The sequence below is a fragment of the Cervus elaphus genome, chromosome 19 (assembly GCF_910594005.1).
Source record: "Cervus elaphus chromosome 19, mCerEla1.1, whole genome shotgun sequence".
In the NCBI taxonomy this organism is placed as follows: domain Eukaryota; kingdom Metazoa; phylum Chordata; class Mammalia; order Artiodactyla; family Cervidae; genus Cervus; species Cervus elaphus.
In genome coordinates this window covers 9,562,280-9,576,380 of record NC_057833.1, presented here as the reverse complement: position 1 = coordinate 9,576,380, position 14,101 = coordinate 9,562,280, and the positions used below count along the sequence as shown (strand labels likewise).

At 40.3% G+C, this 14,101-nt stretch overlaps 1 protein-coding gene and 1 long non-coding RNA gene across 4 annotated transcripts in view; both read left to right on the top strand.

The window, feature by feature from the left end:
• The window catches only part of PLCH1 (phospholipase C eta 1), a 227,659-nt gene that overhangs the window by 175,854 nt on the left and 37,704 nt on the right, over positions 1-14,101 (top strand). For all 3 annotated transcript variants that reach the window (XM_043875364.1, XM_043875363.1, XM_043875362.1), the window contains exon 11: positions 1,243-1,350. In XM_043875364.1, coding sequence (XP_043731299.1) covers positions 1,243-1,350 — 108 coding nt within the window. The remainder of the gene's footprint in view (positions 1-1,242; positions 1,351-14,101) is intronic.
• LOC122676056 lies at positions 9,189-11,648 on the top strand. Its single transcript, XR_006335405.1, has 3 exons — positions 9,189-9,328; positions 11,165-11,167; positions 11,638-11,648. It is a non-coding gene; the product is annotated as an uncharacterized LOC122676056 (long non-coding RNA).

Sequence of the window (14,101 nt, the reverse complement as noted above, 5' to 3'; positions counted from 1 at the left end):
CAGTATTGGAACTTCAGCGTCAGTCCTTCCAGTGAATATTCAGGGTTGATCTCCTTTAAGACTGACTGGTTTGATCTCCTTGCTGTCCAAGGGACTCTCAAGAGTCTTCTCCAGCACCACAGTTCAAAAGCATCAATTCTTTGGCATACTTCTTTGGAAGTAATAAAAATGCCTTTTCTTTAAAGCCTCTTCCCCCTTTGTTTTGTCCCTAATTCAAGCAATCTACCTTCAAGTCAGTCTGAAGTAAGGAATAACACATTTTATTTTCATTTTTCAATTTTTAAAAATTATTTTTAATTGTGGTAAAATACAACATAAGACTTACGTACCATCTGAACCCTCTTTAAGTGTACAGTTCAGAAGTGTTACGTACTTTCACATTGCCTTGTTACAGAAAACACTTTCCTTGCAAAAGTGAAACTCCATAGTCATTAAACAGCTCCCCATCCTCCCAGCTCCTGGAGTCCACTGTTTTGCTTCTTGTTTCTATGAATTTGGCTACTCTGGGTACCTTATATAAATGGAATCATATAATACTGTGTTGTGACTGGCCTAATTCCTTTAGCCTAATGTCCTCAGGGTTCATCCATGTTATAGCAAGAGTCAGAATTTCCTCACTTTTTAAAAGCTGAGCAATATTTCAGTGTATGTGTACCACATTTTGTTTATCCATTCATCTGTTAGTAGACACTGGGTTATTTCCACTTTTGGGCTATTGTGAATTTTCATTTTTATTTTGTATTTTATTTTTAACTGAAGTATAGTTAATTTATAACATACTAGCTTCAGATGTATAACATAGTGATTCAATATTTTTATAGATTAGACTCAATTTAAAGTTACTATAAAATAATGACTATTTCCCTGAGCTGTACAATATGTCGTTATAGCTTATTTTACACATAGCATTTTGTACCTCTTAATCCTCATGCCCCTATCTTGCGGAATTTTCATTTTTTAAAAATTCATTTATGGCTGCCCTGGATCTTTGTCGCTTTCTCTAGTTGCGGTGAGTGGGGACGACTCTTCATCGTGGTCTGTGGGCTTCCTATCGTGGTGGCTTCTGGTGTTGCAGAACACAGGCTCTAGGTGTGAGGTGTGTGCCCTGAAGCATGTGGGATCTTCCCAGACCAGGAGTTGACCCTGTGTCCCCTGCCTTAGCAGGCAGATTCTTAACCACAGGACCACCAGGAAAAGTCCCTGAATTTTCATTTTTAAATTGGGTGTTTTGTCTCCTTTCAGGGCAAGAAGCTGCCTTACCACCTTGGCGATGATGCCGAAGAAGGAGAAGTTTCTGATGAAGACAGTGCAGATGAGATTGAAGATGAATGCAAGTTCAAGCTCCACTACGTAAGTTACAGGCTTGGCCGTAATTTTTACCCTCCGTGTGCTGTAGTAAAAACTGCTGCTGTGCTGGAATATTCACAAATAAGGTGGCTGTAGTGTAGGAAGGGTATGTGTTGAAAATCACGCTGTGTGCTGGCACACAGGACTCCCAAATGTTTACTGAGCGACTGAGTCAAGGATTGTTGTGTCTTAGAGTTGGAAGGAATCTTAGTGATTAACCCATCTGACCCTCTCTCAAGGGCCCAGTTCCCTCCTATTACAACTTGGTCAAAACTCAAATTGCAGTTGGAAATGTCACTGTCTGGTGAAATAAACTGGCTTTAGCATTGTCTTCCTGCCTTCTGCTAGCAGCTCCACCATGCTGCCGTTCAAAGCTGGCTCACAGAACCCAGCTGCAAGAGGTTCTGCTTCTCTAGAATGCTCATCCCCTCCCTGAGAGAATGCACCTCTGACCAGAAGATCTCCAAGTTCTTCCAGACAGTGAGACTCTTGGCTAAAACTGTAATTTGCCACATGTTAGATAAAATGGCAAAGAGCAGTTTGTCACCTGCATGTTGCTTCAGACTTCTGTCCTAGAACAAGCAGCTCTGTTTTTACCATTTAGCCAGGTACTCCAATGGAAATGCAAACCTGGGAGAAATGTAAGGCTTAAAGGCCTCCCTATCCTCCATCCCTTCTTGACCTCCCCCACCTTCTATAGCTCACGTGATTTCCAGGATCAGGTGACAGTCTGAGAGTAGCACCTACTCACATTAATTTGTGGTAGAGTTTACAATTTCATTTCTACAGAAAAGTAGTATTTTTCTAGATGTCAGAACTATTATCCTACCTTCTAAAAAAGAAAATATTACACAAAATCTTCTAATTTACATTCCCTAAATTCAATTATTACATCATTAAAAACAGTCTTCTTTCTTCAAGATAATAATAACAGTGGTGACTTCCTATAGGTATTAAAGAGAGCTGGTATTATTTTCAAAGAGGGCAAGAGCTTAATGACAACAAGTCTCAGTAGATAGTTCTTTCTTGACTTTAATGCATTTTTTTTTTTTTTTGGCTTTAATGCATTTTAGAAGGGATGAAATGGACAAGATTCAGCCCTGAAATGAAAAGGAAAAATTACCATCTATATTAATCTGTTGCCTTTTAATAGTTTTTATTAGCTCAATTAAATACCACAAATAAGGCTATGGTTACAGAAAATTAAATAGATTTGCATAAGTGAAAGTACAGTTAATATTTTAGTTTCTTTGCTTTTGCTCTTATAGCTACTTGCCATTTTGGTAATTACTTGTGATTATAGGTAATTTAGTTCTTCTTCTAAGCTTTATTTTATAAACCAGATTTTTGTCTCTGAATTTCAGTATCTTTGCCTCTTGTTTCCGCTTGTTCTCTTGGTTGCCAGCTTCAGAGTCCACAGTTCGGAGGCAATAAACAGAGTGTTTGTTTTTATTTATTTGTTTGACTACACTGGGTCTTTGTTATGGCTCTTGGGATCTTCCATCTTCATTGTGGCATGTGAACGCCTAGGTGCGGCATGTGGAATCTAGTTCCCTGACCAGTGATCAAACCGGGCTTCCTGCGTTGGGAGTGCTGAGGGAAGTCCCAAGGAAAAAAGAGTCTTAGCCAAGTTATGTGTTTAGGGAATGTAGTTTTTAGTGAAAATGAGTGGTGGAAATTTAGCTAATTTAGCTAATTACAATAGTATTTATTGCTCTGAGGAAGCCCATTATTCTAGTTTCTAAATCCACCCAATAGTATAAAATTTCTTCTAATGTCAGTGAGCCTTCTAACTTTTTAAGTTAAATATCAATAATTACAAAAGAGAATTAGCTAAGGTGTTATGGAAGCAAATCAATTGCTTCACTTGTGAAACTTTCCATCTGGGTTCCTCTCAAGCTTCGTAATCTCTTGGCTGATGTCTAGGCACCCATATAGGTAGACAGTTTAGAACATGATTCCATAAAGAGAGACATGACCTTTTACTTGGATTCTTTGATTTGGGCCTAAGTGAATGTGAAGAGCACCTTACCTATAACGTTTTACAGGTGTCTCTTTGTTAGACTTTAGGAGAGGAAAATATATGCAGAAACCAACATTCTAGCAGAAATAGATAAGGTTTTTACTCATCCTGTTCAGATCTTTCTTCTCTATTTTTGAGCTCTTTTGAGAAAAGGCAGTGCTGTATTTAGAAAGCCAAAGCATTATCCTTCCTGCAGTCTGTCAATTTCTAGTTTAGTTGTCAGCAGAGGGCTCAGATGCCTTATCTGAGTGTTGAATGTAAATTGCCTGATCTAAACCGAGTGATCAGGTTTCTACAAAAGCAGATGTACTGTGCAATAATTACTTTAGAGGAAGTTCTTAACCTCAGTTTGGAGTTAATGGAATGTGGTTAGATTTATAAGTTGTATCTGAATTCTTGCAATAGATAAATATTTTTAGCTTAGCGTTCAGGAATACTGGAACACTAGCTGTCATGGGGCTTATGCAAGATTCACTTGCACACTCAACAGATTTATATGGAGGTGCAGCCAGTGTGCTGTAGATGCTGGGGCACATATCAGTGAACAAAACAGAAGAGTTTTTGCCTTTGTGGAGTCTGTACCTTGGTAGGAGAAGGAAAGACAGACAAGAAACAAAGCAAATAGGTAGCACATGTACTAGGCAGTGATAAGTAATTGGGGGGAAAGGGAGAGAAGAAATGTGTAAAGGGGCTATGGGAGGTTTAGATGTGAGGGCCAGGAAAGGTCTTACGGAGAAGGTAACACATGGGCAAAGACTTGAAGGAAGTGAAGTTAGCCATATTGATATCTGAGGAATGTTCCAGGTAGAGGGCATAGCAGATGCAAAGGTCAGAGGCAGGATATGCAGCTCGCCCAGCTTCACCTTGGAGTTAGAAGCAGGGTGGAAGGCAGGACCCTCCTGCTGGCCCTCTTTCTCCTCCTAGTCTACTGTCTAACTAAGGAATTCAAACCCACACCCACACTGAAAACTTTTGCTCTTTTAATAAATGCTTTCTGTTGTTGAATTAATTGAACCCTTTAGGCATCTGCCCTATAATTTTGAGGCTTCAGCCATAGAGAAAATCTGGCTTATGACGTAATAAGCCATAGATAAAGCTGATGTATTCAGTGACCCAGGAATCACACAGATCAAAGACTCGGGGGACAATTTCCTTTCAGCCACAGAGCAGTGATCTGACAGATGTGATTCAATGAGGCCAGCTCACCATTATTCATCTTTTTGGGGTCCTCTAATGTCAGTGTGCCTTACAGACTTTCTAGCCCATATTTCAACCTCACAGATTATTTTCCTCTTCTGCTGAGTTATTTGATACCTTTTCCCTCCCTGCACTCTCTGAATCTTAGTTCAACCAGTTTCTTAAGCACGAATACCAAACTGTCACCTACATAAAGCTCATCCTGTGAATACCAAGCTTTCCAGCAAGTTTAAATGAGCCTTTGTAGAGTAACATGCAACCACTTTTTGTGTTACATTAGTACCCCCAAATCATATTCACTCTGTGTATGTCTCACAGTAAACACTTTAATAGTCTGCTCCCTTCCTACCACCTTAGATTGAGCTTCTTTCATGTTATTCATTGTATGATTTGAGCCATTCTGAGGAGGATTAAGAATCTTGTTGGTTGAAGACTTGTCAGCACTCAGGGAAGGGATGAATTCCCTTGTGATATTGTGAGATCCCTGTTCCTCAGTAAATGCCCATGTGCCAGGCCTGCTGTTGCATCCTGGTGCAAAGGGTGAGGAGTGGAAGGTGAGCTGAAAATTCCAGTTATTTTCTAATATATGATACAACTTCTTCCTCCTTGCCCTGCCAGAGAGTTAAGGTAATGAACATTTAAGGTCTAGTGTACAGTATGTGTTATCTATATGTGTATGTAGATATTTCTCGTATGTTTAAAAGGTATTATCCTCTGAAAATTACTATTACTGAGAACTCAACTATTCCTTATCTTCTTTAATTTTTATTGAAGCACAGTTGACTTACAATGTGGTGTTAGCTTCTGCTGTCCAGCAAGTGAATCAGTTATACATATGCATATATCCACTGATTTTTAGATTCTCTTCCCATGTAGATGGGTGGAGTTTTAAGCAGAGTTCCCTGTGCTCCCAGTAGGTTGTAATTCGTAATCTGTTTTATATATAGCAGTGTGTATATGTCCATCCCAGTCTCCAAGTTTCTCTCTTCCCTCCTTGTTCCCCCTTGGTGACCTTGTTTTCTGCAATTATTCCTTGTTGGTAATTCATCTTCCCTTTCTGTTCTAGATGTTCTGTGACTTCACTATTAAATGACCGAGAATCAGGTTATTTTTCTTAGCACTCAGTATTCACTTCTTACTAGAGAACCTATGTTTTCTTTCATTCTAGAGAAATCTCAGCCATTTTTTCTTTGAATATTGTTTTTATGCCATTTCATCTTTTCTCTTTTTCTGGCAGTACCATTAGATTTAGGTTAGAGTCTTAGTTTATTAACTGTCTTAATTATCTGTCAATTATTCTTTAATGTTTTCTTTATGTCTCTGCTGATTCTGGGTACTAGCTATAGTATTATTTTCCAATTCATTAATTATCTCTTTGGCTAAGTCTGATCTAGAGTTTACCCCAGCTCTTCTTTTAATTTCAATGACTATATACTTGATTTATAAATTTTTTAAATTGTTTTTTCATAGACTCTTGTTTTTATTTTGCTATTTGGCTTCTTAGTTTCTTGTTCTTTCTATGAGACTATTTCTTTATATCTCTGAGCATCTGAACATACTTCATTCAAAGTGAGTGTGTTTCCTTTTCATGTGTTGGTGTTTTTGGCACTTCATCTTGGCATTAGTTTTCCACATGAATTTTAGAATTTGGAGTTGAAGGTTCAGTTTTCAGTGGAATGATTTTTTTTCCCTCCTATTCTCCTCCTTTGTCTATTTAACCTGCTTCTCTAATGGTATGGGGATTGCTTCCACTTGAACTCTAAGCACCACTCCACCTGGCACCCACACATAGAAACACAGCCTACCTGTGCCCCAAGTTCCTCACTAGACCTTACATTGATTTATTGATCGGAGTTTCCTACCACTGGAGATGTTGAAGATATTTCCCATTCAGTCACCAAACAAGTGAACATTTTTGTTGTCGTCTTATTCTTAACTCTTTTGATATTCAATTTCGAATCTTCCTCACAGTAATTTTTTTATTGCTTCCTATTATAAGTGAGGGGCTTCCCAGGTGGTGCTAGTGGTAAAGAATTCGCCTGCCATTACAGGAGACATAAGACATAAGGGTTCAATCCCTGGGTTGCAAAGATCCCCTGGAGGAGGGCATGGCAACCCACTCCAGTATTCTTGCCTGGAGAATCCTCATGGACAGAGAAGCCTGGAGGGCTACAGTCCATGTGGTCGCAAAGAGTCGGACGCAACTGAGCGACTGAGCACGCGTAAGCCCGTAAGTAAGGCTCCCGTTCCAGTTTTCTTCACCACCTTGGTTTCACGTTGTGAGACAGCTCTAATCTCCCAAAGCATGTGGAGCACCTTTAGCTTCTATTGTACTATAAGATCTAAATCCTTGGTCACCTTTGCCCTCTGTGAATGTGGAGCTCACACGTTTATGATCTGCAGTGATCTTGTTTATTTTATTTTGACAAACTTATGACTTTTCTCTTTGTTTTTCTATCATTGGAACAGGGAAGATAACAAAGCATGAAGGTACACTCGTATATAAACCCACATGTATGCACAGATGTATGAACCCAGACGTATTCATTTTGAACAGTACTTTTTGTTTTTCTTAAAGTATATAAAGGGTGGTTGCTCTAATAATATTTTAAAATGTATGCTTAATAGTCTGAAGAAACATTACCTTTTGCTATTTGCCTGTCATTGTACTGTTATTTTTTTATACCTAAGCTGAAATCAGCTTTTAAATGTGAACAGTTTGTTGAAAGCCTGTTAGTACCAGCACTATGCTAATGTATATGCACTTATACAGTTTCTTTGTTCAGATATAGGTCAGTGGAACAGGATACAAAGTCCAGAGATAAACCACACATCTATGGTCACCTAATCTCTGACAAAGAAAGCAAGAATATACAGTGGAGAAAAGATAGTCTCTTTAATAAGTGGTAGTTGGAAAGCTGGACAGCTATTAATACATGTAAAAGAACGAAATTAGAATACTCCCTAATACCATACACAAAGATTAACTCAAAATGGATTAAATATCTAAATGTAAGCCTGGATACTATAGAACTTTTAGAGGAAAACATGGGCAGAACACTCTCTCACAGAAGTCACAGAAAGATCCTTTTGATCCACCTCTTTGAGTAATGAAAATAAAAGCAAAAATAAACAATGGGACCTAACTAAACTTAAAAGCTTTTGCACAGCAAAGAAAGCCATAAACAAAACAAAAAGACAACCCACAGAATAGGAGAAGGTATTTGCAAATAAATTGACTGACAAGGGATTAATCTCCAAAATATACAAACAGCTCATGTAGCTCAATGTTAAAAAAACAAACAACCCAATTAAAAAGTGGGCAGAATATCTGAAGAGACATTTCTCCGAAGAAGACATACAGATGGCCAAGAGTCACAGGAAAAGATGCTCAACATCACTGATTATTAGAGAAATGCAGGTCAAAACTACAATGAGGTATCACTTCACATCAGTCAGAATGACCATCATAAAAAAACCCTACAAACAATAAATGGTAGAGAGGCTGTGGATAAAGGGAAGTTTTCCTACACTGTTAGTGGGAATGTAAATTGGTGCAGTTCAGTTCAGCCACTCAGTCATATCCTTCTCTTTGTGACCCCATGGACTGCAGCACGTCAGGCCTCCCTGTTCATCACAAACTCCTGGAGATTACTCAAACTCGTGTCCATTGAGTCAGTGATGTCATCCAACAATCTCATCCTCTGTCATCCCCTTCTCCTCCCGCCTTCAATCTTTCCCAGCATCAGGGTCTTTTCCAGTGAGTCAGTTCTTCGCATCAGGTGGCCAAAGTATTGCAGTTTCAGCTTCAACATTAGTCCTTCCAATGAACACCCAGGACTGATCTCCTTTAGGATGGACTGGGTGGATCTCCTTGCAGTTGAAAGGACTCTCAAGAGTCTTCTCCAACACCACAATTCAAAAACATCAATTCTTTGGCGCTCAGCTTTCTTTATAGGCCAATTCTTACATCCATACATGACCACTGGAAAAATCATAGCCTTGACTAGATAGACCTTTGTTGGCAAAGTAATGTCTCTGCTTTTTAATATGCTGTCTAGGTTGGTCATAACTTTCCTTCCAAGGAGCAAGCATCTTTTAATTTCGTGGCTGCAGTCACCATCTGCAGTGATTTTGGAGTCCCCCAAAATAAAGTCTCTCACTGTTTCCCCATCTATTTGCCTTGAAATGATGGGACCAGATGCCATGATCTTAGTTTTCTGAATGTTGAACTTTAAGCCAAAATTTTCACTCTCCTCTTTCACTTTCATCATGAGGCTCTTTAGTTCTTCTTTGCTTTCTGCCATAAGGGTGGTATCATCTGCATATCTGAGTTTATTGATATTTCTCCCAGCAATCTTGGTTCCAGCTTGTGCTTCCTCCAGCCCAGCGTTTCTTATGATGTACTCTGCATAGAAGTTAAATAAGCAGGGTGACAATATACAGCCTTGACGTACTCCTTTTCCTATTTGGAACCAGCCTGTTGTTCCATGTCCAGTTCTAACTGTTGCTTCCTGACCTGCATACCAATTCCTCAAGAGGCAGGTCAGGTAGTCTGGCATTCCCATCTCTTTCAGAATTTTCCAGTTTGTGGTGATCTACACAGTCAAAAGCTTTGGCATAGTCAATAAAGCAGAAATAGATGTTTTTCTGGAACTCTTGCTTTTTCGATAATCCAACGGATATTGGCAATTTGATCTCTGGTTCCTCTGCCTTTTCTAAAACCATCTTGAACATCTCAAAGTTCACAGATCACGTACTGTAAATGGGTGCAACCACTATGCAAAATAGTACAGGGGTTCCTTAAATAAAAAATTAGAGGTACCATATAATTCAGTTATACATGTATCTGTGTTTTTCAGATTTTTCTCACTTGTAGGTTACACACCAAGTGTTGCGTAGAGTCCTCTAAGATGTACAGCCCCTGTCGATTATCTGTTTTATACACAGTAGTGTGTGTGAATCCCAACCTCCTGATTGACCCCTCCCCCAGCACACCCTTCCCCTTTGGTGACCACAAGTTTACTTTCTGTCTGTGAGTCCCTTTCTGTTTTCTAAATAAATTTGGAAACAGAACTTATTTAGACCTGGACTGCCAGGAAAGCCCCAGGACTTTGTTGTATATGTACATATATCAGTTTGAATCTGCTAATCCCAAACTAAATAAATTCATTTGCATCCTTTTTTTTAGATTCCCACATGATATCAATCAATTGGCTCTGTATTATAAGACCCTATTGTATCAATCAATCAATTGATATGTATGATATCATATGATGTTCATCTTTCTCTGTTTGATTTACTTAGTATGATAATCTTAGTTCCCTGTGCTATGTAGTAGAACTTGGGTTTTTCTTTCTTAAATTTTTTGGCCATCCAACGTGCAGGGTCCTAGTTCCTGGATCGAGGATCAAATCCATGTCCCCTGCAGTGGAAGCATGGAGTCTTAACCACTGGACTGCCAGGGAAATCCTAGGATCTTGTTGTTTATTCATTCTATATATATATATATCAATTTGCACCTGCTAATTCCAAACTCCCCATCCTTCCCTCCTGTTCCCACCAAAGCAAAAATTTGTTTGCTAATTCCAAACTCCCCTCCTCCTCCCCCTTAGCAACCACCCGTGTGTTCTCTGTTTCCCTGATTCTGTTTCACAGATAGGTTCATTTGTGTCATAATTTAGATATCACAACAAGTGATATCATATGGTATTTGTCTTGTTACGTTGCTTAGTATAATAATCTCTAATTGCATCCGTGTTGCTGCAAATGGTATTATTTCATTCTCTTTTATAGCTGAGTAGTATTTCATCGTTTACATGTACCACATCTTCTTTATCTTTTCCTTTGTTGATGGACATTTAGGGTGCTTCCAGGTCTTGGCTATTATGAATACTGCTGTTATGAACATAGGGTGCATGTATCTTTTCAATTATAGTTTTGTCTGGATATATGCCCAGGAGTGGGATTGCTGGATCATATGGTAATTCTATTTTTAGTTTTCTGAGGAACCTCCATAATATTTTCCAAAGTGCTTCTGCCCATTTTTCGATTGTTTTTTTTTTTTTTCTTTTGGTAGTGAGTTACACAAACTATTTGTGTATTTTGGAGATTAATCTCTTGTTGGTTGCGTCATTTATAAATATTTTTTCCCATTCTGAAACTAACACAATATTGTAAATCAACTATACTTCAATTTAAAAAAAAAGGAATAGTGACTTCTCCTGGTTGGAAATATAAGCCACTCTCATCCTCTGCATAATTTTGACTTACTATGTACTAAAGGAATGAAATTGCTGTTTAACTGAAGGAAAAGAAAAGGAAAATGATTATCATGATGGCTGAGTTAAGTTCATACTCAGTAAAGAACTCAGAACAGTGCCTGGCACATAATTTACACTCAATAAATGTTAGCTAAAATCAGCGACAAGAATAGCAGCTGCGGCCTGATTATTGCTAATGCAAGTCCTGAGCAGAAGAAGGTGTTTCAGTGGGAGCTAAAGGAGCAGGCGTAGCTAAAGGAGCATTGCAGAGCCTCGGATGGCTAAGAGGCAGCTGCTCTTCAGCCCAAGACACTCAGGCTTGGAGAGCTCTAAGGCTGTCACAAAGGGCAGCTAATGTATTATCCTTCCTGTCTGCGGCTCTAGTCCGGAGCAGGGAAAAGGCATTTGGGGATGGTGAGATATTCCAGTGTTTTTGCTTTTTGTTTTTAAAATAGAGGCCTTCAGCTTTGGCTGCACATTGGAATGACAGAAGAGCTTTCAGAAATCCCACCGCACTGGTCCCAGCCCAGAGAGTCTGTCATCGGTCTGGGCTGTGGTCCCTGGTGAGGGCAGTGTGCTGCCCAGGTGAGCACCAGTGTCTGAGGGGGTCTCTCTTTACGGGGCGGCCCTCTGCCCCACTCCCTCCCGCTTCTGGCTGCTCCCTAGCCTGGAAGTGGTCAGCCCTCTCTTTTTCCAGTCACTTTTCATATCATGCTGGAGATGAAACAAGAATGTGTTTTGTGATTGACTTATTTATTTGTGGTCAATATTCCTAGGCCATATTTACTTCTCAGAAATGACAATTAGGAAGCCTGACTGGGGCTCAGGTGGCAACTGCCCCAGACCATACTGAAGGGCTGCCCTCCCCTCTCCCTAATCCTCCTGCAGCATCCTTTCTCCCTGGTGGGGTCAGGGAACCAAAGAGCAAGAGGCCTAGCTTTCTGCTCTGGTCCCTGCAGCAGCTGAGGGTGGCTGACACGTCACCAGGTCAAGTGTCCGTCTCAGCTTTCTTTCAGCAGCGCTGTTGAGTTCTGGGGTCAAATGATAATCTACTACTGAAACCTCAGCCACACATTTCTTTATTCTCGTGCTGTAAATCACAGGGAAGGAAAAGACCAACAGGCAGAAATATCATTCCTTCAGCTGCTCCAAATGTTGAGAGGATGTGAAATGAATAATTATAGCCTTTGTATTAAGTATTCATTATTTCACCAGCCCCAGTCAGCCCAGCTCTGTATTTTTAGCCTTGTTTTGCTGCTGGTGAAAGTGTTTGGGCATAACTGCCACAATTCATCTCCTCACATGGCCCTGAGCCAGGGAAGGAAGCTGGTGCTTATTGGGGGGTTTTTGTGCAACGCTGGGCACACTCATGCTCTTACACACTTTCTCCTTTGGACCTTCCAGCACATGTGTTCCCTGCAGACTCTGGGTCACTTGATGAAACGTGTTGGGACTTTGAGACCTGGACTTCCTTTCTCAATTCATTTCTTACCTTAAGTGAAACCTACTGTTTTTCTCCAGTAGGTTTGTGATGATCTATTTCCCAGGTGTCACATAGGAGTAAAGATTATCTAAAATATGAGCCTGTTCATGATTAATTCACTCAGAAATTTATCTTTTTCTGTAACAGTGAAACTTAATGTTTTTCTGCAGCACCATGTAGTGAAATACACACAGGATTTTGAATTGGAAGTCTTAGGCTCCAGCTCACACACTTCATGTGTGTTTGGACAAGTCACTGAATCTTTCTGCCTCTGTACTCTTATGAGTAAAACTGGACTAGACCTACACAGCCTTAAAGGGTCTTGCACAGCTCAAAGGAAGCATTGTCATATGACCATGCTTTGTGAGCCGCAATACAACGTATAAAGTCTTAGTTGCTTTATCGGTGTCCCCAGTATTCTTTTCTCCATGTTCATGTGGTTACTAGTTCTCACTGATACTGTTTTCTCTAGGCTTTTGCTCCCATTGGAATGCTATCACCCTACTCTCTGCCAGATTATCAACTCCTATTCCTCGTAGTGGGTTGATTGGTGGGCACCAAAAGATGTGTCTAAGTCCTACTCTCTGGTACCTATGACTATGACTGTAATTGGAAAAAGAGTCTTTGTAGATGTAACTAGGTTAAGAATCTAGAAATGAGATCATTCTGGATTAACTCAGTGAGTCTTCAATGCAGTGACAAGTATCTTTTTTTGTGAGAGCAGCCACCTTTTAGTAATGTTAGGAGTGGGGGCACACCGAGGGCTATGTGAAGACAGAGGAAGAGACTAGAGTTCTGCTGCCATGAGCCAAGGAAAGCTTGGCCCCACCGTAAAATGGAAAAGCAGGGAAGGAGTTTCCCCTTAGAGCCTGTGAGAGGCTGAATGTAGCCCTGACAACAGCTTGCTTTCATAGTTCTGACCTCTGATGCTGTGAGAAAATAAACATCTCTTGACTTTAAGCTACCAGGTACGTGGTAATTTATTATAGCAGCCACAGGAACCTAATACACTCTTCTTTTTTATTTTTTGCATTTTTAAAAAAAATTTTATTGGAGGATAATTGCTTTACAATGTTGTGCTGGCTTCTGCCATATATCATCATGAAATAGCCACAGGCACACACATCTTTTAAGACCTGGCTCCAGTGTCCTCTGTCCCTGGAAGTCTCTGCTGCATTCCTCCCCTCCCCCACACACCCCTGAAACCCCTTACACCTGTCACCCTTCTTGCACCTGTTATGTAATTATCCACTGATGTGTCTGTCTCCTCGGTGACGCTGAGAGTTCTGTGACAGTGGGATTGTGCCTTATCATTGCTTTCATCTCGCATGTAACAGCTCAGTGTGTGTTTGTTTTCGCAAAATGCTCTCAGACTCTGTCATCTTTATGAAATCCCCCAGCAGCACATTGGCCTTAATGCTCGTAGTGGGAACTGATGTGCCTGGCTTTTCACCTGTAGGTATCTTTCCTCTTTCTGCACACGCTGCCTGGTTAATATTACTTCTACAATGTGATCCAGACACTGTCTACTCAGAGTGTCTCAGCAGTTCCATACCTCTTGACTGCTGGCTTTCACTTGTCTCACAGCCTGGCCCCAAAGTACTTTTTCAGTTTTATCCACCATTACCCTCCTTCATGGGGACTTCCCTGATAGCTCAGTTGGTAAAGAATCCACCTACAATGTGGGAGACCTGGCTGGGTTCAATCCCTGGGTTGGGAAGATCCCCTGGAGAAGGGAATGGCTCCCCACTCCGGTATTCTGGCCTGGAGAATTCCGTGGACTGTATA